Source organism: Myotis yumanensis, unplaced genomic scaffold (genome assembly GCF_028538775.1).
Source record: "Myotis yumanensis isolate MYYU_CA2020_CCGP unplaced genomic scaffold, mMyoYum1.0.hap1 SCAF_4, whole genome shotgun sequence".
Classification (NCBI taxonomy): domain Eukaryota; kingdom Metazoa; phylum Chordata; class Mammalia; order Chiroptera; family Vespertilionidae; genus Myotis; species Myotis yumanensis.
Genome location: NW_027223755.1, coordinates 18,219,423 through 18,245,745, shown reverse-complemented (window position 1 = coordinate 18,245,745; position 26,323 = coordinate 18,219,423). Strand labels below are relative to the sequence as shown.

The 26,323-nt window shown below is 36.1% G+C and overlaps 1 protein-coding gene across 6 annotated transcripts in view; it reads left to right on the top strand.

Moving 5' to 3' along the window:
* Nucleotides 1-26,323, top strand: part of CDH18 (cadherin 18) — a 687,616-nt gene that overhangs the window by 444,611 nt on the left and 216,682 nt on the right. For all 6 annotated transcript variants that reach the window (XM_070411928.1, XM_070411926.1, XM_070411927.1 and 3 more), the window contains one exon: nucleotides 16,187-16,671. In XM_070411928.1, coding sequence (XP_070268029.1) covers nucleotides 16,444-16,671 — 228 coding nt within the window. In that variant the 5' untranslated portion in view covers nucleotides 16,187-16,443. The remainder of the gene's footprint in view (nucleotides 1-16,186; nucleotides 16,672-26,323) is intronic.

Below are 26,323 nucleotides of genomic sequence, written 5' to 3'. Positions count from 1 at the left end.
CATAATTGCCAGCCATGTGTAAGAGGGTACACCTCCTCCCACTGCCTTGCCAAATGAGTTAGCATTTGGATTTCTAACAAACTGGTGAGTGAGAAATTGGATGACAGTGGAGTTTTAATTTACATGTCTCTTATGATGAGTGAAATTGATGATTTTCTTAGTATGTTTAAAAGCTTTTTAATGTTTTCTTCCCTGTGAATTGCCCATTGTACACATTGCCCAATTTGGAGGAGTGAGGTCACTGAGCCCTTTGCCTGCTCTGCTTTTCAGCTTCATGCCATGTAGACATTTTCAGTTTTTATAAACTGATTTTAACAATCTTTTATTTTATTATTTCATAAGTAATAAAACACACACATACACACACACACACACAAAGGTCTCCCATATTATAGCTGAATACAGTTTGTGGCTAGCACTATAGTTATCCAGATTAGTTGGCTTATTTATATAGTTCATCATTTCTTGCTAGAGACAGGTTGCTTTCAGGAAATTTGCTGTTTGTGTGATCAGGGGGTGCAGGCTTGCCTGCTCAGCCTTGCTCAACCACACTGGGTCCCAGAGGGTGTTTTGCCAACCTGACACCTTTCTCCCACCCAATGTCCCATTGCATCCTCAACCTCAGGAAGTTTACTTTTTGCTGAAATTCACTACTAATGACTCCACTTGCCCCTGAGATCTCCTTCAATGGTTCCTTACCTCCATGTCCTTCATGTAGCACATGGAAATCACTTTGGTTCATTCCAAAAGTTTTTGAAAAATTTCATGTTATTTTTTTAAAGGGAGAGGGAGAAAGAGATAGAAGCATCAATGATTAGAGATAATGATTGATCAGCTGTCTCCTGCACGTCCCCTGCTGGGGACTGGGCCTAGAACCTGGGCATGAGCCCTGACTGGGAATTAAACCATGACCTCCTGGTTCATAGGTCAATGCTCAAACACTGACCCATACTGGCTGAGCACATATCATTGAGATTCTAGAGATTAAATGTTGTCAGGGACAGAATATTAATGTTCCCCCAAATTCTATGTTGAAACCCCAACTTCCAGGGTGGCTGTATTGGGAGATGGGACCTCTAAGGAAGTAATAAGGTTAAATGAGGCCATAAGGATAGTGATCAGATAGGATTGCTGTCTTTATAAAAAGAGACAAAAAGAGACACCGGAGAGCTGTTCTTTCTCACTTTCTCCCTCTCTCCTCATTTGCATGAATCAAGAAATACAAAAAGGTTGACTCCTAAGATAGGTAATGGGGAAGGGAGAATATATGAGTTTTAATATAGCTATTAGAGCAGATGTGAATCAAAAGAACTTTAGGATCTCGTGACCCTCCTATTTGGATGCAAGTGCTCACAAGTAAATTCACATGGTCTAGTCCAGCAGGGAGATGTTTTACAACTGTTTGGTTGCCTTACTCAAATGAACACAATTCTAATTACACTTGAGAGATTTATACAGGCCAGGCAGTTGGAGATATTATCTTAGGTAATAATTTTATCATCCATACTGAACGGTTGTTACTAGTCTTATTTCAGGCATGTGAACTCAGAGTCTAGCAGATATTTAGCTTGCCTGGTTAACACAGTTTACTAATGATGAGTGGCAGAGCCAAAATTCAAACTCAGATCAGACTGGCTCCAAAGTCCTGCTTTTCAACTCCACCACCTGGCCAGTCCAGATAGTCTGTTCAAAAAGGACAAGCTATACAATAAAGAATTTTCTCTCTAATTTGTTCATTTACAAAGTTAATGCAATATAGGTGAAATAGTGTAAACAATTCTATTTTCCATTTAACCACATTTAAAATGAGCTTAGTTCCAAACCCATGTAAAAATGCTAAGCCAAACACCATGCACAAATTAATTGCTTTAAAAAAAGAATGTAACAGAATATTCTAGCAGCTAATAATGAAAAACCCTGGTTTTCTCTTGGATTTAAATGTGCAGGTTTTAAATTAATCTTTTGAGACAAAAGAGGCTTGTTGTCTACTGATTTGAAAGAGTAAATGCTTTCTGAGGATACAAGGTTCATGGGGAAGATATTGAGTATTTAAATTATTGTACATTTTAAAAATTGTGTGATATATATTAGTTGGAAATAATGTTAGGTCTGTAGTCAACAGAAAAGGCTGGTTAGTATAATAAAATATCAACACAGATTTCTTCGTTTTCTTCCTTCATCTCTGTTTGTTTGGTGTAGCTGTCAATTGTTATTTTTAATATTCTGGGATATATATGCATATTCATTTTTATCTATGGAAAGACGAACTTAGAATCCAGGGAAGAAAAGGAGGATCTTTGTTTTGTTTTGTTTCCTAACTTTTTTCCTTTATACCCAGTTCTATTGTTTTTATTTCTTTATTTTCTAATCATGAATGGGTAACGCTTTTATAATAAGAACAAATAATAAAATCATAATAATGTTTTCAGGATAAAAAGCTAGACCAAGGGAATATGCATTTAATAATTTGGAAAGGAAAGGGGATATAAACACCTACCAAATATTCCTTATAATGATATACCAGCTGGAAACCCTTTATTTTTGTAGCACCACAAAGTAGTGATTATATTAATAAATATGTTAAATTCCCTGGTAAATATATTCACATTGTCTAATAATACACTGTAGGCCTTTACACAGTTTTGTTGTTTTATTTTCACCATGATTCAACAAAGTGATATATTAGTAGCCAACAAGAGTTACCTGTCCACAGGGACTTGATTACAATCAGGAGAACTCTCCTTATATTCAGATTTTTAAAATAATTTCATTATGTGAACATATTACCTGTTTTATTTTCTAATTGCTAAGAGCTACAAAATAGCATAAACAAGATAATGCAATAACTGGAAATATGAACATCAAATTGCAAATAAAAATTCAATGAGTTTTCTGACAGTAAAAGTAAATCCTTTTATTTTTTAGCTCCTTTAAAAGTTAGATATGGAGCCCAGCCTGGCCTATTGATTGAGCGTCAACCTATGAATCCAGAGGTCATGGTTCCATTCCTGGTCATTGCACATGCCTGGGTTGTGGGTCCGATCCCCAATAGAGGGGGTGCAGGAGGCAGCCGATCAATGATTCTCTCTCATCATTGATGTTTCTCTCTCTCTTTCTCCCTCTCCCTTCTTCTCTGAAATAAAAAAAAAAAGATATATATTTTTTATAAAGTTAGGTATTGAATGTCTCATTCTATTAATATATCAAAATTTAGTAATATCTGAAAAATATTAGGCTTAAATTTTTTATATAGGTCTGATAGACTGGTAGCAAAATAGTTGATGAAATTCCTCTACACTTTCTCTATAGCCTTATTATTTACCATAAACCAACATCTAAAAGGAAAAACTCTCCTATTTAAATAACCCACTTATGTTGAAGTAGTTCCTAGAGTTTATCCTACTTTATAAGGACAGAAGAATCAGACTCATTTAAGCCTTAAGCTCTTTATCTGATTGAACCTATTTAAAAACATTTAAGTATGTATGACTTCCAGTTTTCTAAGGTGGTAGAAATATAGATAATGGTAATGTGGGAGAAAAATGACTTCTATTCTAAGCATTTGTAGAGTTGATTATCATAATGTATAATCTCACTTTTGAATTTAGGATAGTACACTGGATATAATAAAGACAAAGCATTCCTTATTTTTATCTTTAAATTTTGTGGATAGAAAAAAAGGTAACAAAAATAAATGAGTCAATTGCTGAAATGTGATATCTATATAACAAAATAAAATTACTTATTAACTCATATTAAGGGCATATGAGAATAAAAAAGAGTTCTGATTTTTTTTCTCATATAATACTAACTACAATTTATAGGGTAAGTACTATTACCATCCAGGAAACTGAAACTTTGAGATGTCAAATAGTTTTTTATTGTTTTTATTTTTTTTAAAAAATGCATTTTTATTGATTTTAGAGAAGAAGGGAGAAGGAGAGAGAGATAGAAATATCAAGATGAGAGAAAATCATAGATTGGCTCACCCCTTACTAGGGATCAAGCCCGCAACCTGGACATATCCCCTGACCAGGAATCGAACCAGTGACCTCTTGGTTCCTGGGTCAACGTTCAACCACTGAGCCACACCTGGCTCAGCTCAAATAGCTTAATCTCAAGGATCCATGGCAAGGAGACAGAAGCATAATGATTCAAACCTATGTATATTTAAATCCAAGGGTAGAGAAAGAGATTGAACTCAAATAGAACTGGGTTTAAAATCTCATCTCTCAGGCAAGCTAGTTCAATGCTGTGAATTTTAGTAACTTCAAGTAGAAAATGATCATAAAAAATTGAAATAAGATAATTGCCATAAGCATATAGCCCATTATATGGCATTTAGTATATATATATTTAAAAGGCTGATTTCTGTTACCTCTATAAATACATATAAATTAAATCCAATCTAAAAGATAGGCTATGGTATCTGGCTGTTGTATAAAGACACCATTTTAATTAGTGGTATTATTATTTTTCCCCTAAAACACTTTGTTCTCTAGGCTTTTATGGCACCCCACCTACCCTCACCCACAGCACCAAACTGCATATTTCTTTTAATTCTTTTTTTAAAATTTATTGAATTTATTGGGGTGACATTGGTTAAAAAAATATATAGGTTTCAATTGCACAGTTCTATAACACATCATCTGTATATCGTGTTGTGCGTTTGCCACCCAAGATCAAGTATCCTAACATCACCATTTATCCCCCCTTTACCTTCTACTTGCTCCCACCTCCTTTTCCCACTGGTAATCACCATATTGTTGTCTGTGTCTATGAGTTTTTTGTTTGTTTTTTTAGTTAATCCCTTCACCTTCCCCCACCCCCTCTCCCATCTGACAGCTGTCAGTCTGTACTCTGTATCTATGAGTCTATTTCTATTTTATTTGTTTATTTTGTTCATTAGATTCCACATACAAGTAAAATCATATGATATTTGTCTTCTGGCTTATTTCACTTAGCAGAGTACTGTGCAGGTCCATCCATGCTCTTGCAAATCCTCTGCTTCTAATGCTAATGAATGTCTAGTACTCAGCCCCATGACCTACACCCTTCTCTACTTTAGTCTCTTCTAACATGCCTTTATTACTCTATGTCTTTAATTTCTGTCAATATCACACCAATTCTCATGTGGTGACATCAGTGCACAGATCTGTTTGACTGTCTTCATCATGTGATAGCATATAAGGGAATAATGTCAGAGTGAAAGTGTTGCCAGGTAGATATAATAGGCTTACAAGTTTATGTAAGAGTTGACTATAATGGTAAGCATATGATTATAATGGTTGAAGGTGAATTTGAACCTAAGTAAAAATATAAAATTCTATCAAACATCACATCATTTAAAAACATTTATAAAAGGCATCATGCATGCCTTTTCATTTGGGATACTTTATCACATTTTCTCATTAATTAGATTTCAGAAGTACAATATTCAGAGTTAAACAATTAAGGCTTCCATAGACTTATATTTTCTGTAGAAAACTATAACACCATTTAAAATTCAAAGTATGTTTGGCTCCATATTTTACATGAAACTTGGGCATATAAATAGCATGATAAATTGTTTTACACATACTTTTCTACAAATAGGAATTAAGATGAGATATATTTTAGTTAAACCAACAAGCTTCTGTATAAATTAAAGAAACTAAAATAGCCCAGGAGAGAAGAATTATATTCCTATTTTTCATATGAGAAGATAAACCAGTTTGCTATAGAAGTGGTTGAAGGAAATATACTACAGAAAAGCTTACAATTTTCAGTTTCATCGTAGGCATATTATTCCCACCATGAAGTATCTTTTTGGGTATGAATCACTTTGGGGCATTTATGTTTTTACTTTCTAAAATGTATGTTTTCAAAAACCTTTTCAAAACATATGGGCGACATTTTTAAATTCTGCATATATTATACGTTACAGGAATAGAAAACCAGAGCTCTAAGAAAAGACTCACAAGTATTACACATTCATTATCAAGACATTATGCAAATACTGTTTCTTAATGTTTAGCTTTAATTTCTTTTCAGGGTATATAAAATTCAGATTATAATTAAAATATATTCTTATATTCAGATCATGGGAAGTAATTCTAATACATTGACATGATGCATATAACACAATATTTCCTGTAAGAGAATGCTGTTCTTACTTTTAAGAGCCATATATTTATTTTTATTTTCCCAGCAATTTTGACGGAATCATCCAGGTTCCCTTGGTGGTGTCCATAACACTAACTAATTCTCATAAAGATGCCATGAGGTTATTAGTCCTATTCTATGTATAAGAAATTTGGCTAAGGTCACATGATTAGTACATGCAATGCTCAGAACTGGTGCAAGCACAAATTGGTTTTATTTGTTCATTTAACTGAGTCTTGACTCTGTGTACAAGATTGTGTTATCATTAAGATAACAGAGATCAAAGTTTAATTCTGGTAGGTGATTACCTTCTAGTTTGGAAGACATACAAAGAATGTATGTCATGTGATAAACATGACTCTAAGGGAGAAAAAAATCCTTTTACCTTTTAGGTTCTTTACTGGGGTTCCTGTAATAAGAAATATTAACAAGACAAAAGCATATTACCACAGTTAATGTAATTTATACATGACATGGGGCCCTCATTAGAAAATAAAGACCCAGAGAATCAGTTTAAGCTGGGCACTTATGAGTTAGACAAAGAGAGGAGTAAATTGTAGAAAAACAACAGAGCATCCCTAGTCAGTTTGGCTCAGTGGATACAGGTCCTGGGTTCAATTCCAGTCAAAGGCATGTACCTCGGTTGCAGGCTCCTCCCCAGCCCGGCCTTCATCTGGGGGCAACCAATCAATGTGTTTCTCTCACATCGATATTTCTCTCTATCTTTCCCTCTCTTCCACTCTCTATAAAAATTAATGGAAAAAAATATCCTCAGGTGAGGATTTTTTTAAAAAAAGTGACAGGTCATAAGTTAGTTAATTGGTTAAAGTGACTAGAAGGATAAGAGTTTATTTAGCAATGTTTGCTTATACAGATTACTGTTGGCCTTGACCATTCTTGGTGAAAGAATGTTTCTTTCCTTCTTGTATAAGGAGAACATCTTCTATATGGGAGTTTTATTTCCTAATTTTAGGAAGTCAGAATTCCTTTTTTGGATCTGGCGTTTTACAAGTGCCTTTAACTTAAAATGATATATGCCAAAGTGGCCTGTTCTGAAGTGGCATATTCTGAATTCCTTCATGAGAATTAGAGAACAAGGGACTTTGGGAACAGAGTGGCTGGGATCTAAGGTCTTGCTTGGGAGACTGACTTTTTTTTTTTTTATAATTAAAACAGAGAAATGGGCTTTTTATTTAGAAGAAAAAGCTTATCCAGGGGTCCTCAAACTTTTTAAACAGGGGGCTAGTTCACTGTCCCTCAGACCGTTGGAGGGCCGGACTATAGTTTAAAAAAAAAACTATGAACAAATTCCTATGCACACGGCACATATCTTATTTTGAAGTAAAAAAACAAAACAGGAACAAATACAATATTTGTATTTGCATCTGGCCCGCGGGCCGTAGTTTGAGGACCCCTGGCTTATACAGAGGCATCAAGGCTAGCAAGAGCACAGTATAGCCAAGAGACAGGGAGCATATTAAAATGTGAGCAGGTCATGGGATTTCCTGGATGAGAGATGGGGAAAGGTACCAAATATCGAAAAGCTATTAATTTCATATGAAAGTTTTTTTTAGTTATTCTGGAAGTGATGTCAACATAGAAGAATTTTAAGCAGGGAGGGTGTTATATGTAGCTAGAGGACATATATCAATAGGAAAGGCATTGAAGGAGACCTTTGGACAAGTGTCACCCCTGCCATTTGCATTGCATCATATCTATGCTGCCGATGACACAGATATAGCATAAAGTAGGACTTCTGACTTCAGAGGAAGAAGACAGGAAAGCAAGATCTGCGTATTTTAATATCTGTGATGAAAATTGCAGAGCAGACTCTCACCAAAATTAAATTCTCTGGAATTTGTAATAGAGTGCCATCCATTGTCTTCCCATGTTTTTCATTCCGATTTTCCTTTCCTTTCTTTCTTTCCCCTGTACTTTATTCCCCAAACCCTACCCCAATCCAAAACCATGGAGAATATCCTGCCTCAGCTCAATGGTTGTTAAAGTAGCGTTAAGTTCAGCTCTGGGAAATAGGAACACAAAATGACTGTGGCTTTATTTAAAAAAAAAAAAAAAAAAAATATATATATATATATATATATATATATATATATATATATATATATAATTGATTTCAGAGAGGAAAAGAGAGGGAGAGAGAGAAGTAAACATCAATGATGAGAGAGAGTCATTGATCGGCTGCCTTCTGCACACACACCCCACTGAGGATCAAGCCCACAACCCAGACATATGCCCTGACTGTGAATGGAACCGTGACCTCCTGGTTCATAGGTCTATGCTCAACCACTGAGCCACTCTGGCCAGGCTGACTGTGGCTTCATAAAGGCTGACTTTTTTTTCTCTTAACTCAGAGGAAGGCAGCCCAGAGCTCATCTGACAGCTGCTCTGTAGGGTCCTCTGGGATCGAGTTACTTGGTTCTTCTCTCTCCAGGCTATGATACTCATTCTAGTCACACACCCAGGATTCACGTGGCAAAATAGAAGGAGGGGAAAGAGAACATAAAATGCATGTCAACAGTCTTCTGAGGAAGTTTCCTGGAAAGTTAACAGACAGTACTTCTGCTTGTATGCCATGGGCTAGAACTTAGTAATTGAACAATATTCAACTACAAGTGAGGCTAGGAAATGTAGTCTTTGTACTGGGGAAGTGGAGTATAGGAACTTTTGTTTGGCAAGATACACAGGATATTCAGTGCCAGAAACCAGAGAATGAGAACACTAGGAATCTTTGCACCAGTAGGATTCCTTTAGTATTTTTTATTTATAATATCAAACTAAATAACCATTTAAAATTTACTTTTTAAATATACATTGATTTCAGAGAGGAAGGAAGAAGGAGAGAGAGAGATAACATTAATGATGAGATAGAATCATTGATCAGCTGCCTCCCTGCATGCCCCCCACTGGGGATTGAGCCAGCAACCAGGGCATGGTCCCTAACCGGGGATTGAGCCAGCAACCAGGGCATGGTCCCTAACCAGGAATCGAACCAGCAAACTTTTTGGTGTATGGGACTAAGCCCAAACAACAGACCCATACCTGCCAGGGCTATTTTCATAGTGTTTTAGTCAACATAGTAGAAATATTTCATGCACATATTTTGCACCATGTAACGAATAAGATGTGACTGATAATGCTACCGAATATGAACCATTGCAGAGTTTATTAGTGCACATTTGACTCAATATTTGAGTGGCTTCCTTAATTTCTAATTTTCTCTATGTTAAAAGAACCTGAGAGAAAAAGCAGGTTTTTGTTGATAAAATGTAACTGTTTGTTTTCCAGTACTTTTGTTTCTTTGATTGTGACAGGCTTTTAAGTGAAAATCAAAGTATGATGTTAACCAAATCAAAGAGTGCTTTCTAAAAGTTTTTCTATAACATGTTCTTACAATTAATTACTCTCAATTGAAACTTGGCATTTTAACACCACTTGTGTTGTACAAACCCTGAATTACTTTGTCTATTTCCCATTTATTTATTACTACATTCAACAAATGTTTACTTAACGGTGACAATATGAAAGGGACTTCACTAGCCAGTACTGGAGATGGAAATTACATAGACATGGCATGAAAGCCCTACAAAATAGGGCACAAAGAACACATTAAATGGTTCCTATGTAAATACTTAGAATGCTGGTCTGCAATATTGAGAAAGAGCAGTTACATTGAACTATGATAGCCAGAATTCTAAATGAAGGATTTGAGATCTTGCCTTACTTTCAAGCTAATAAATTATGCTACAAAAGATTAATAGGTGCTGGCAGAGAATATGAGACTGCATCGGAAACAAGACTATCTTACCCATAGTGCAGAAGGTACCTTGAGTTTTCCTTGCTCCTCATATCCGCTGGGGCAACTCGGAGAAGCCTAGGTACAGGCCACACACACACAGTTGAGGAATCCTGAATGATAAATTCCCAGTTTTGTATGGGGTCTGCTAACACATTTCTCCAACCTAGAAGTAGATCATGCCGTGTCAAAAAACAAATTTGCCCTCTGCCTGGAAGGACGGTTCTAGCTTTCTTCCAAGGCTGTTTGTACACATATATCCTTGAGAAGATAGCATGAAAGGAACATCTGACTACCTCTTTCTCAGATGTGAAGAACGCAAAAGACCCAGAGAGAATTATCTCTAAAACATAGACGTCTTTGTGGAGAAATACCCGTTAGTCTAGGTCTCAGAGGATAAGGTTTACTAAATAGAGTTTGGACAGTAAGGCTCTTAAGAAAATTAGAATTGAGCCTGGCCAGCATAGCTCGGTGGTTGAGCATCCATCAATGAACCAGGAGGTCACAGTTTGATTCCCAGTCAGGGGACATGCCTGGGTTGCAGGTTGGATCCCCAGTGGGGGTGTGTGCAGGAAGCAACCAGTCACTAATTCTCTCATCATTGATGTTTCTATCTGTCTCTCCCTCTCCCCTCATCTCTGAAATCAATAAAAATATATTAAAAAAAGAAAAAAATCAGAGTTGAATGAGCCATTCAGGGAGCAATACCTGTAATCACAAATTTAATGTTTTCATCACCATCTCTATGAAGTTTAAGTGAATATTTCCAACAGAAAAATACAATATGTAAAAGTAAATGCCTCCTAATTTATTTGTCATTTACATATTTCATCATATTTTAGAGTCACATTTTTATACATATGTACATATATGTATGTATACTTCAAGCAAATGCAATTTATTATGTCCAAATCTTGGTGCTATGAGAATATTTTGAAATGGTCAGTTTACAAGTGAAAATATCTATTTGAGAGACAATTTGGGAATAAAATGGCAGCAAATTTAGGTGGAGCCTTCCACAATTCCATGTGGTTTATGAGTATTGGATTTTGACTAAGCAGGAGCTATTTAATCCAATTGACACTGATGGAGAAGAGTATGATTAATTATTAAACATATAAATTATCAATTGAGAAGGAAAAAGTCCAAAGTTGTGGAGAAAATGTTAAATATAAAGAGTAAAGACAAGAAGGTGAAACAAAAATTCAGAAGTCAATATCAATGGAAATTAAACAAGAGCTAGACTTAGAACAGGAGAATGATACTGATATTGTTGATCATTGGATCTGAAATGATGGAAACCATAGATTCAGGGTCAGACAAATATCTGAGAATGCACCTTGCAAGCAGTGGGTGTTGGTTTGTAATCACTAACCCAAAAAAATAGCTGAAAGTTTTAGAACACACATCCTGAACATAAGTAAGTAAATACATACATACATATATACAAACACATAATAAAAATTTATTTCTTAAAGTAAAATATTGGCTTCTGTTAAGGACTTATAGCTTTCATCTTATATAAGTACATCAGAATTCAAACCTAATTTAAGTTTCCTTATACTTAAATCTGCCTGTCAGTGTGATGGATTTTAATAATTCATCATGGGAGAGTTAAGTTTCATTCTTTTCAAGATGAGTCATCTTCTCATGAGGAACAGCCTTTTCATCTGATGGATTTGCAGTCTGACAAATGTGCATTAAGCAACATGTTCGCATTGACATGTGCTTCTCCATACAGGATATCCTATACATCTTACAGTGAAAGCACTTCCAAAATATATGGACTTTCCATCATACTCTATCTTCCTTTGACATTTTCTATTTAAACTAAGCTTGCTCTCTGCAAAGTCAGATACATTCCTACCAATAATGTATAACGCCATAGTTGGGAAAATGGTGGCAATTATAACTCTAGGCTTTTTGAATATGTAAAATAATATATCACCCCACACATATGGAGAATGGAACGGCAGATTCATGAAATACAATTGACAAAGTATTTTTAACAAAGACATTTTAAAAACAAGAAAAGAAGCAAAGAAAGTTTCTTATAAAACAAGAGAGAGAAAACCTAAGACATTCTCTACACCTCTTTGGAATCTCAAGTTTATAATCCAAGAACATATTGGCGAGAAAAGTCAGTCAAAAGACCAAGTTACAAGCAGTTACTTTTGGGGTAAATGTGAGGATTATTTTGTTGAAAATAGTGTTTCTTCAGTGCTCTCTGTCAGAATGACCGTACTGAAGAGTAATAAATGGCTGATATTTAACCTTGGCCAATGTGAGTAACTCTGTAAGTAAGAAAAGTCATTTGTAAATGAAGCATGGTTATTAAATCAGAAAGTCAAAGAATTAGATAGCTGAACATTCTTAAAGATAATTCAAATACAAATCTCTCTCCATAAATGAGATCTGCGAAGCTCAGAGAGTAAAATGCTCACATAAATGTGATCGTTTTCTATAAAATGGACATTTGAGGTCATGTTCTTGACTAAGTACAGTGTTACCAACTCGACTACCAAAGAGGGAATAGTCACAGAAGCAAGAGGACTAGTCTCTTGCAGCAAAGTTGCATCACTGAGATTAAGTACTGAACAGAGGAGAGAGGCCTGCATTACCCACTGTTACTAGTAATGCATTATTTGAAATACTTTTTTTGTTTTATGAAAATAATGCTTTTTACAGAGAAGGTTCTTGTTTTCAAACAGTAAAAGTCAACTTGGCTGTGGACAGCAACAAATACATTTATTGGAAGCATATTGTATAGCCATCAAAATTGATGAGGAGCCCTAAGAATTAGGTTTATCAAGGAGTAAATACCAATAGAAATGAGGCAGAAAGAAACAATATTAAGTACTTGCCACTGAAACTGTGTAGAATCACTCTTAATTTGTGCAGCTGTCACTGACTTTATCCATCATAGCTGCCAGACTGACCACTGCTACATCTGGCTGTTGAGACCCGTACCCTGCTGTGAAACGTTTCTTAATGTTCACTACATCCATCCATCATTTATTCCAGGGTGTTGGAGTGTGTGACTAACTTGTATGTCACAAACGCAATTTCTGATTAAAAAGTTAGAAGATGAGCCCGATTGGCGTGGCTCAGTGGTTGAGTGTTGACCTCTGAATGTCACAATTGGATTCCCGGTCAGGGCATATGCCTGGGTTGTGGGCTCAATCCCCAGTGTGGGGCATGCAGGAAGCAGCCAATCAATGATTCTCTCTCATTCTTGACGTTTCTCTCTCTCTTCCTCTCTCCTCCTCTCTGAAATCAATAAAAATATATTGAAAACAAAAGTTAGAAGAATGTGTCTGGTTCCTAGGTGTTTCAAGGTGAAAGTTAAGGCTCTGTCATCAGAATTCCCATATTGGAGTGTTCCATGAAAAGAGGATGAGTGTTTAAATGCTGCTTATTAAAAAAAAAAATGACAAGAGTCTACAGTGTATTTCTATTGTGGTATTCTCATTCATTGGTTTTATTATTTTTATTTTTATTCTTTCTCACCTATGCAAGGATTGATTTCCAGAAGTAGAGCAGAACATTTTCATATATGGAGTCTATCCTCTCATGATATAGTAAATAAAATTAGTATCAAAAGTACAGTAGTTATTTCATTCCACATATCCTTATTCACCACTTTTTATAACTGTTGTAATAGATATTCACAAGCATGTAATGAATATATAGATTAAAATGTATTTATATATTTTTAGAATGGCACATAAGATCATTATTTTTTATTTTTTATTTTTTAAAAAATATATTTTATTGATTTTTTACAGGGAGAAAGGGAGAGGGATAGAGAGTTAGAAACATCAATGAGAGAGAAACATCAATCAGCTGCCTCCTGCACACTCCCCACTGGGGATGTGCCCGCAACCAAGGTACATGCCCTTGACTGGAATCGAACCTGGGACCCTTGAGTCCACAGGCCTACGCTCTATCCACTGAGCCAAACCGGTTAGGGCAAGATCATTATTTTTTAAAAATCTCATTCAATATATCAGTAATGCATTACAAAAGCCACTTTTTCACCCTTTACTAATGAATTATGCTTTGTAAAACAACTTAGCATAAAAAGAAAAGATGTTAATTTTATTTAACAATCACACCAAGTGGTGTGAAAGTATTAAGATAACACCTTCTGTATATTCATCAACTTTACTTCAAAGAAGAAAGGCTAGTTAAAGTTTCTTATTTTGAGATTTGTTATTAAAAAGAAGAAAGAAAACTTCAATATAAAATCATCCAATTTATTAGATAAAGTGGAAAGGATATTAAAATTACTTACACCACAATGAGAAAATTGAGATTGAAGAAATTATATGATTCACATAAGTACATATAGTAAGTAAATTATAAAAAAGAGGAAGAAAACCTATATTTTCTGACTTTTCTATGCTCTTACTATGTTGGAACTAGAATTGCATTTCTCTTTTTAAGTCTTTTTATTTTTTAATCTTTATTGTTGAAAGTATTACATATGTCCCCTTATTTTCTCATTGAGTGAAAAAATGTTCTTTACTTTAAAAAGTATCACAAAATTTTATTTTATTTGCCAGATGATTAAAATGAATTCCCAGTTCTTGTCCAATACAATACTTGCACAACTGTGAAGTCAACATTACTGTTAACACTAATTTGTAGACAAATATACTGATAGGGAAAGAACCTTGCTCTGGGCCTCATGTGATTAAATAAAAGTATCATTTTTTATTAATTTCAGAGAAGAAGGAAGAAAGAGAGAGAGATAAAAACATCAATGATGAGAAAGAATCATTGACAGGCTGCCTCCTGCGTGTCCCACACTGGGGATTGAGCCCACAACTTGAGCAAGTGTCCTGACCAGCAATTGAACTGTGACATCCTGGTTTATAGGTTGATGCTCAGCCACTGAGCCACGCTGGCCAGGCTCATGTGATTTTTTTAATTCATTTCCTACTCATTATAAACATTTTTACCAACTGTATAAAAGAGGTATATAATGACTGATTATTTATGCTCAATATTTGAAATAATTTATATTGTCATGTCAAACATTTTGTGATTCATTTAGATCCACATTTCAGTTTGTGCTGATTTACAGGGTTGAATTTAATAGACTGAGAAAGTGATTCATCTAATATTTTTGCAAGATGGAATAGCTATAATCTTGAATCAGTATAATTTTTCTAAACACATACTGAAATACACACACACACGAAGGCAGCAGAACTTGCTACACAGTTTTATTTTTCAATAAGCTAATAATATCAGTCACCATTTTCTCTATCAAATAATTTCTTATCTTCCAGAAATCGTTCTCAAGTTTTACTTTATTGTCCAATTGTACTAAAACCTAAGTCCAAGTCTGCAACATTTCATTTGAAAAACAAAACCTTTTTCCTTTATGTTCTTTTTGCTACCCTCTTTTTTTCCTTACAACTTACCTTGGAAGGCTACAAATATACAATTAATAACACTACAATTATGTGTAGTGTTATTCCCATGCTTTAATATATGCCTCACCTATTCGTTAAGACTGCGCCATAGAGTAGTTATCTGCGGGCCTATCAAAATCCATGCAAGCCATGACCGAGCCAGTTGATATTCTTACTCACAATCGATTGTGCCAATCTGCTCTCTGAGAATGGAGTAACTTTCAGTTTCATTTTTTCATCCATCATCCTTTTTTGTTTTATTTTACTTACTAAGCAGCTTAAGTGCCCGTTGAATTGTTGTGATGGTCTGTGACAATTTTTCAACTCTATGGTATATTTTGTTGAAGTTCAGTGAGTCACATGTAGTAGACAATTAATGTCCAGTACAGTTTTATCACATCCAACAAAACTGAATAAAAACAAACAAAACATTTGCACTTAGCATGGAGTCCCTAATAGATCATGTATTGTAAGCAATCATACTACACTCAGGCATGTGCACACATTCATCATCAGTTTTTGAACATTTAAACACTCCCTAGGGCTGCATTTTTGTTGTTTCAAGAAACATATAAATATCCTAAATATACGTTTAGTCTAAATGTATATGAAGATTAGTAGTAAAGGTAGGAAGGTCCATGAAAAACATGTGCAGTGTACAGGCTTATGGATGTCTATATAATAATCTGCACATGTTCTTTCCTATCAGCATCACACTGCATAATAGTATATTTTGCATTCAGAGCAAATACTTAAACCTACCAAGTTTTGTTCTGTATATAATTTTCTCTCTTTCCATTAGGTGGAAAATGGTTGCCTGTGTTCACCTACTGTGAAGACTAAGAATCAGACCACTGCAGTTTTGAATCTCTGAAGTATTTCAGGATGTAAATGCAATCTGACCTTTACCTGGTGGACGGTTAAATCATGGACATGCTGAACACTTTACTTTGGACTGTCCTTCCAAAGGATGTTTTGGCTTCTCTCTTGAATGCTCATTAAGCATTTATAGCCAACAAGGAAAAGAAAGAAAACTGTGAACTGGAAAGTTATCTTACAATGAAAATTATGAGCACATCTTGCATCTGTCCAGTCCTCGTGTGTCTCTGTTTTGTGCAGAGGTGTTATGGAACTGCTCACCACGGCTCCGTCAAGGTGACCAGAAATCAAACCAAGCACATCGAAGGAGAGACCGAAGTCCACCATCGTCCCAAAAGGGGATGGGTTTGGAATCAGTTCTTTGTTTTAGAAGAACATATGGGACCCGATCCACAATATGTTGGAAAGGTAAGTTTTTGATGTTTGGTTTGTTTTTCCTCCTTGGGGAAATTTTGAGGTGTTATTAGGGTTAAATGGGAGTTGGATTTGAAGAGATATGGAGTGGTAAGTGAATTATGTTATGGAATGCTACAAGTAAAACTAAACAGTTTAAAATAAAGATTGCAAAAAATGAACCTTACCAATCAAGTCACATCTCTCTAAACATTGGTCCATGCATTCTAGACTGAATGTTCTTTACCAACATTTTACTCTTTCTGTTCTCATATATAAAATGGAAACACTTAATTGAATGCACAATTAAGTAATTGTATCTTTATTACCATGAAGGTATATTCACAATGTCATTTATCAGTACATTAATATTTGCATTTTTAAATTTTATTGCAAATACTCATGAGGCTAAAAAGAAGATGCTATATCATCACTATATTAATAAATATAGTTCTGTTACAGAGATTGTATTTGAATTTGTCAGCCTTTATAAGCACATGGATTTTTTTCTAACCCCCCAAATTATATTCCATAAAATTTTTGATATATTTTAAATAAATTAAATATACACTAAATGAACAGGTTTTGTTAAATGAAGTTGATAAAACGATCAGTAAATTCAGGCCAACTTTCCTTTCTCTCATACCAGACAAAACAACTTAATGGCTTACCAAACCCTATAGGAAATTGTGTGCTCAGTAAATGGGACAGTTTAAGCATGTGTCATCCGGGCTCTAGGGAGAACAATTGAGTGGGAAGTGTAGAGGTCTTCTGATGAATTACTCATCAATCTAGGAAGCAGCCCCACTTAGGTTAGCTCTGTACCTATGAGAGAAACAGCAAGCACAGCGGTTGAATTTCCATGACTGGAGGCTCCGTCTCCCTGCTTGACTATTTATTTTCACTTTAGCATTGTCAGTACCAAAAAAAAAAAAAAAAAAAAGTACTTAATCCAAGCCATGGTGCTGCCTTAATGTGTAGGCAGTACAAGATCACAAGCCATCTGTTCCCCCCTTCGTCCAACGGGGGCTGGGTTGCAGCTGTATTTTCTATACAAGCCAGGAGCTGTGGAGTCAGAATATGGAACACATAAAAAAAGATCTCAAACAATTCCATCATCCTCATATGCATATGAAAATGAGACCAAAAAACTTATTTTCATCCCATATATTGTTTTTTCCTACAAAGTACTCCATGAAGTAAATGGGAAAACATGTATAAAATAAAAGCATAGCATATTGAATTATTAAAAAAGTATTTTTGTTATGAACTTCATAGTCCCTTTACTATAATCCTTAAAAAGGAGAGGGAAAAAGAACAAAAAAATTTCCATCAGGAGTATCCTTAAGTTCTTCATTTTAATTTTTTATGCATAGTTATATTTCACATTATGAAGCAAACTAGAAGCCCGATACATGAAAATTCGAGCAAGAGTAGCCCTTCCTTCCCCTGGCTGCCAGCACCGGCTTCCCTCTGGCACTGGCTTCCCTCCAGCATCTGGGACCCGGCTGGCTTCCCTCAGACTGCCCACAGACACTCAGGACCCAGACTGGCTTCCCTCGGGCTGCCTGCAGGTACCCGGGACCCAGGCTGGCTTCCCTCTGGCCCTGACTTCATCAGGAAGGATGCCCAGAATGACATCCGGAAGATGGTGGGTCTAATTAACATATTACCCTTTTATTATTATAGACTAGTGGCCCAGTACACGAAATTCATGCATAAGGAGGGTGTCCTTCAACCTGGCCTGCACCCTCTTCAATCTGGGACCCCTTGGGAGATGTTCGACTGCCGGTTTAAGCCCGATCCCCCTCAAGGATCGGGCTTAAACCGGCAATCGGACATCCCTCTCGAAATCCGGAACTGCTGGCTCCTAACTGCTCACCTGCCTGCCTGCCTGCCTGACCGCCCCTAACCACTCTGCATGCCAGCCTGATCGCCTCCAACTGCCCCCTTTCTGGCCTGATCACCGCTAACTGCCCCACCTCTGCTGGCCTTATCACCCCAAACTGCCCCCCCCGCTGGCCTGCTTGCCCCCAACTGCCCCCCCCACCAGCCTGATCTCACCCCCAACTGCCCCCCCTTCCAACCTGCTTACCCCCCACTCCCCCCTCACTTGCTAGCTCGCTCCCAACTGCCACCCCTTACGACCTGCTTACCACCCACTGCCCCCCCACTTGCCTGCTCTCTCCCAACTGCCACCCCCTGCCGACCTGATCACCCCCAACTGCTCCCTGCCAGCCTGCTCACCCTCAACTGCCCCCCCTGCTGGCCTGATCTCCCCAAACTCCCCCCCCCCCCCCCCCCGTTGGCCTGCTCTCCCCCAACTTCCCTCCCCAGCAAGCCTCATGGCCCCCAACTGGCCTCCCAGCCGGTCTCCCGGAAGGTCTCCCGGTCTAATTACCATATTACCCTTTTATTAGTATAGATAACACTGGACTTTTGATAAAAACTCAAACCTGAGTGTTTTTGATACATGTCAACTCATATTTTTATGATAATTTTTTAGTCAATGATTGGATTTATAATGAGGGAATTTATTTTGTTGACATCAGTCAATATATGTTATTCACTACTCAGACATTTATATATGGCTAAGGCCATGATCATAAGGCCATTTCTAATGGTAAATAGTATAACTAATATATATATATATATTATATATATATATATATATATATATATATATATATATGGATCACATATATACAAATTATATATATTTTATATGTATGTATATTTGATGCTCCATAATTTTTTTCCATAATGAAATGGTCATGAGAAATCCAATACCAAAACTAACATGTGTCTATATCTTATTAATTTAAGCTCATAGACTTGTTAAAGATATTTTTAAATAATTGAATATTTAGTATACTAAAGATATAATAGCATATTTGTTAGAGAGTAAACCGTTCACTCCTGGAACAAATTATATGGTAATATCATTATAGTTTTGAAACAAAAGGGTTCTCTTTTTTTTTTTTTTATTGATTTTAGAGAGGAAGGGAGAGGAAGGGAGAAAGAAAAATCAATGATGAGAAAGAATCATTTATCGACTGCCTCTTGCATGCGCCACACTGGGACTGGGGATTGAGCCCACAACCTGGACATGTACCCTGACCAGGAATCAAACCGTGTCCTCCTGGTTCAGAGGTTGATGCTCAACCACTAAGCAAAACCAGCCAGGCAGGATTCTCTCTTTTTGAAAATCATTTAAAAACACCATAGTCCATGTAGTCTATTTTTTAGTTTTTCAAAAGTTGAACAGTGTGGAGTAAATCCCATTAAAACAAGAATAATTTTATTTAAGATGTCACACATAACCTAAAAGGGCTACCATACATCACACCTATTGTTGAGTAGACTCATTGCCTTCATGAGATAATAATGATTAGGGAGCAAAGAGCTGGTTTGAGTTACAGCTTCTCTGCTTATTATCTGTATTAAAACTGGCAAGTCTATTTATTTTCCTGCATTTCTATTCCCTTACATGTAAAACCAGGAAATACTGTTTGACATTTCAATTACTAATTCAAGTATATTAGAGAGTTTGGTTTATTGTTTAGATCATAGGTAATTTAAACTACAGCCTATATGCCTAATTCAGCCAGTTGCATGTTTTGGTTTCACTTGCTTACTAAAGAAATTTTGTTTTATTTTTGGATTGGTAAAAACAGCTTTTAAGTTTTTAAAATAATATTTTGTGACACTCAAAATTAATATGAAATCCAATTTCAGTTTGCATAAATAATGTTTTATTAGCATACAGCTACACTCAGCATTTATGTTTTACATGTGGCTATTTTTAAGCTACAGTGGTAGAACTGAGTAGTGGCAAGAAAGAATAAGGCCTGCAAAGTCTACAATATTGACTAATGATAATTTACAGGACATGTTTCTGAGCTTCCAGTTAAAATGTCTATCTTGCCTACTCTACTGTGAATACTTTCAAAGCCGGTTTTGGGACTATTTCATCTTTGTTCAAACAGTATCAATCTCAGTTCCCATTATAATGAGCAAATGTGGTAATTCACTGGGAAGTACTCCGTAAACTATAACCTTTTGTAGTCATGTTAGGTGTGATAATTATTGATACAAAAAATATCTCTCACTAATCACTGCTTTTATGGGAGAGATAATTTTTTGGAGGTCTTTACTTCATCAGTTTTGCTGGCATACTACTTCCCCATATTCATTCTAATGAATGAATGTTCATTATCTCTGGTGTAATGTTTTTATTGTTGTTTTGTTACATTTCATGCAAGAGTATAGCAAATGTCCTGGTACACATATAATTTAGCATATATATAGGTATATCTACAGAGTGATTTCTAGAAGTAAGATTCTGATTCAAAGATCAATGAATCTTTAATTTTGTAGAAATTACTTGATCCCTCTCTATAAGTATTGTAGTATTTGCAGAGCTCTCAGTGATTTATAAGAGGGATTGTATTTCTAAGCAATACCCACAGATAGGACTGTAAAAGTTGGAATTTTGTAAATATATCAGTGAAAAATTACATCTCCTTGTAATGTTGATTTGCATTTCTCTTATTATTAATGAAATTGATCATGTTTTTCATATTTTTGGGCTATGAATATTTTTACTAACACTTCATGGCCCTTCATTTTATTTATATATATATATATAAAAATATATATATATTCTTTTTTCATTTTATATTTTTTTAGTTAGTCTCTTTAACTTACCAATTAGTACTGTTATATATAATAGTACAATAATTATTTGCCAGTAATATGTTACCAATAATTTTTCAGTTACCATTTGTTTTTGAATTTATGATTTTTACGATATATAAGTTTATTATTTCAACATAGTAATTCTTAGCATTATTTTGACTAAAACTGTATTTTTATTTAATTTGGATACTTCTGATATTTTAGTATATTGATTCAGGTAGAGGGATTAGATAAAAATGCATTTTTTAAAATTTAATATCTACAGTTTATCTCATATATTAGAACATATTACCAATTAAAAAAAGAATGGGGTAAAAATGGAATACTATGTTACATACCAGAAAGTATTATTTTGAATACATTTGAATCCTTATTTTTAGCACTATTCATTGGCTGTATTGCATGTATCTCATATTTGCTAAAAAAAATATATCCTTGATATTCAGGTTGTAGTTGCAAAAAGTAGTATTCTTTACTGGTGTACATTAGAAATATTTAATCATATGTAACTGGTAAAATTTAACCAAGTGTACACACTAGAAGTATTTCTATCAACACACAATTACTGGTAATAAGCTTTCTATACTTTAAGTAGTAAATGTGATTAGCTAAACGTTGTGCTCCATAAATACATATTATTTTAATAACATTATAAATGACTTCTTTAACTGGCAAAACATTCTCATATAAGAAATAAAGGAAATTCTGTGTTTATTCAGGATATTTCAAAGTAGATATTGTCCACATTGCATTATCCTATCTAATAATAGACAAACATGGTAATTAACCGTACCTCTGAAACGCTTCCAATTGGCTAATCAGGGTGATATGCAAATTAACTGCCAACCAAGATGGCGGCTGGCAGCCAGGCAGCTGAAGCAAACAGGAGGCTTGCTTGCTCCAGTGATGGAGGAAGCCAAGGTTCCCCGCCTGCCGCCGCTCAGCTCTGAGCTGCACTCTAAGCAACTATGTTGCAATTATAGAAGCTAAACAATCCCCAGAAACATGCTTTCAGCCAGCCAGGCCTCAGAGCTGGAGTTGCAACAGTGTTTCAATTATAGAAGCTAAACAAAGCCCAGATACCTGCTTTCAGCAGCCAAGGTCTCAGAGCTGGAGCTGAGCCTCAGAGCTAAAGCCAGCTCTCAGCTCCAGTGACAGCCATAGAAGGTAAATAAATCCCAGAATTAAAAAAAAAAAAAGAAAAAAAGGAGAGGTTGGGAGCTTCAGTCACCCGCCAGCCTGAAAACGGCCCTCAGCCCCTCACCCAGGCATCCCAGTGGGGACCCCCACCCTAAAGGGGGTGTGACCAGCTGCAAACAGCCATCATCCCCTCATCCAGGCTGGTCAGGCACCCAAGCGGGACCCCCACCCTGATCTATGACACCTTTCAGGGCAAACCAGCCGGCACCCACCCGTGCACCAGGCCTCTATCCTATATAGTAAAAAGGTAATATGCAAACTGACCCTAACAGCAGAAGGACTGGGAATGACTGGTCACTATGACACACACTGACCACCAGGGGGCAGACGCTCAATGCAGGAGCTGCTCTCTGGTTGTCAGGGCGCTCTCACATGGGAGGAGCTCTGCTCAGCCACAAGCCAGGCTGATGGCTGCCAGTACAGTGGTGGTGGTGGGAGCCTCTCCTCCCTCCTCAGCAGTGCTAAGGATGTCCAACTGCAGCTTAGGCCTGCTCCCCTCTGGCAAGTGGATATCCCCCGAGGGCTGCCGGGCTGCCAGAGGGATGTCTGATTGCCATCTTAGGCCCAATCCCCCAGGGAGCGGGCCTAAGCCAGCAGGTAGTCATCCCCTGAGGGGTCCCAGACTGCGAGAGGGCACAGTCCAGGCTGAGGAACCCCCTCCCCCCTGAGTGCACAAATTTTTGTGCACCAGGCCTCTAGTCTATATATATAAAAGCCTAAGCGACCATTGCGACCGAACGACCAGAACAACCAGAAAAACCAGTCGACCAGCCACTATAACATGCACTGACCACCAGGGTGTAGATGTTCAACGCAGGAGCTGCCCCCTGGTGGTCAGTGTGCTTCCACAGCCAACCTCCTGTGGACCCTCCCTCTAGCTGGCTGGCCCACCTCCTGCACGGCCCCTACCACCCAACCAACCAACCTCTGTGGCCCCTCACCCCTGCTGGTGGGCTCCCAGAAAGGCCTCGATTGCTGGCCAGGCCAAGGGACCCCACCCGTGCACGAATGCATGCACCAGGCCTCTAGTTTGATATATAAAAGAGAAGGGAATTGACGTAATAAACAAGAGGTAAGAGACCATAATTTGTATTCCTACTTAACTCACTATTAACAATATTATGCTAGGTTTAGGGGTACATTGATATTATCATATAGTTTATAATAAAAGCTTATAAAAACTTAAAAAAATTCAGGATAAACAAATTACATTCTTCATATTTACTTGCCTGCATTTTTTGGTGTATCTGCTTATAATTTAGAATTTTTTAGATATAAACCATAATATGTAGAAGATGTTGCTTATATCTGTTAAGAGGTTAGTTCTAAAATTCTACCTGTCTCCCTCACCTCCCTACCTACATCTTACATTTGTGTGTAGAGGAGTATAGACTCTATGGAATTATTCACAATTTGCTTTATGGAAAAACAGCAAACATATGGAGGGTAAGCAAGGAATTCTGGCAATATAATGGAACTAAGAAATCATCTTGCCAAGTCCCTCAAGTAATAAAAACCAACGATGCTTGAAACAGTTAAGTGACCTCTTCGTGGGAAGAGGGATTAGTTACGGCACTGCCAAAGAAGAAATCATAACACATCTGATTCTTTAATGAAAATTAGTTTCTAGTAATAGTGCATGAAATCCCCCTTTCATAATCACTATTACTGTCATTGTCCTATATTTTTTCTTTCTTTAAAAGAGAACCTTCAAATCTCTTTGAATATGGAGTACTGTAGTTTTAAATTAAAAGATGGTTTTGAGGTTAAAAAGAGACTACATTATGTAAAAATGAATGACAAGGTTTAAGCTTTTTGGGGAAAAAAATATGATAGCTTTAATGTCATCATGAACTCTGAATTTAAATTAAATGCACAGCAAGAAATGGTCCCAATTGTCATTTAATATTGTCAAGATGATAATTTTATGAACATTTTTTATCATAACTTTCTTAAAATGGAAAACTTTCTGTATCAAAACATGACATTTAAATTTTATACAGATGACAGTGTGATGACATGATGGCATGTGAAATTAATTATGGTACTCAGTTTTATATGGATATAACTTTCTCAATAGTTGTAATAGAAATTTAACTATTTAGATCCATCCTATAAGAACTTGAAAGCATTAAAAAGAAACATGATTTGGCTTATATTTCATTTAATTTGTAATGCTTTATAATTTAGTCATATTTTTAGAGAATAAATGGTATTTTATTTGTATAATTTAAAAATGTTTAAGTGATTAAACAGCTGTAGCATTCATTATATAGCCTTTCTTAATGCTACACTGACAATTTTATTTATTTATTTTTTAATATCTTTTTATTGATTTTTTACAGAGAGGAAGAGAGAGGGATAGAGAGTTAGAAACATCGATGGGAGACAAACATCAATCAGCTGCCTCCTTCCCACCCCCCACTGGGGATGTGCCCGCAACCAAGGCACATGCCCTTGACCAGAATCGAACCTGGGACCCCTCAGTCTGCAGGCCGACGCTCTATCCACTGAGCCAAACCGGTTAGGACTACACTGAAAATTTTTAAAAGGTCATCAATGCAAAGCAATAAATATGTTATGGGTACATCATATGTATTTATTCATATTATACTGTTATATAATTGTACCCACCTGTGTGTGTGTCTGTGCGAATATTGCTAAACTAGAGGTTACTTTGACCCCTGGGGGCATTTGTCAATATCTGGATACTTTTTTTTTTTTTGAAGCTCAGCTAAATTATCTATTAGTTACAGTTGGCATAATCACTAAGGTCAAAGATACTTAAAGGAAAAATCTTTAATGCATTTTTAAATAAGAATGAAATTTGAGCCCTAGCCAGTTTGGCTCAATGGATAGAGCATGGGCCTGTGGACCAAAGTGTCCTGGGTTCGATTCTGGTCAAGGGCACCTACCTTGGCTGCAAGCTCCTCCCCGGCCTGGGCCCTGGTCAGGGCATGTACAAGAAGAGGCAACCAATCAATGTGTTTCTTCCATATCGATGCTTCTCTCACTCAGTCTTTCCCTTTCTCTTCCATTCTCTCTAAAAAATCAATGGAAAAATATTCTCAGGTGAGGATTAACAAGAAAAAGAAAAAAAAGAATAAAATATGAAAGTAAATATAATCCAGTATACATTATATTAGTCTTCATATTAATAAAACTATAAATAGAATTTATTATTTTAATTAAAAAACAAGGCCATAAAGTCAAAAGGGCCAATTGTTGAAAGTTCTAATGTGACAAGCAGGGATATGGTGTTATTGGCATTTAGTTATTAGAGGCCAGGGATACTGCTACACATTCTGTAACATATAGACAGCATCCCTCTCCCCTGCCCAGCAAATAATTATCCAGCACAAAATGGCAATAAGTGTCAGTGTTTACCTGATATTGACATCCTCATAACGTGTTTTTCTTGGTCAAAGTGTTTTAGAATATTTTGTCCATGCTATTATTTCACTAGAAGGATATTTTACAGGCTTCTTTTATAATACACATAGTTTTAACTTTTAGCTTTTTTATACATCTGAAAATTAATTTTTCTAAGGTATAATTTTATTCCATTGTTTCATGTGAATTCCAATATACATTGGCTTATTACTGACAATTTATTTTGTATTGTATGTGCACTATGTGTTTGTCTTGTTTGTTGTTGTTGTTATTTTTTTTCTGTTTTTATTTTCCCATAATGATGTCTATTGGGATTTCTCTCTACCAGTTTGGAATTTTTATATTGTATGCTTTTTATATTTGTGTTTGTTTT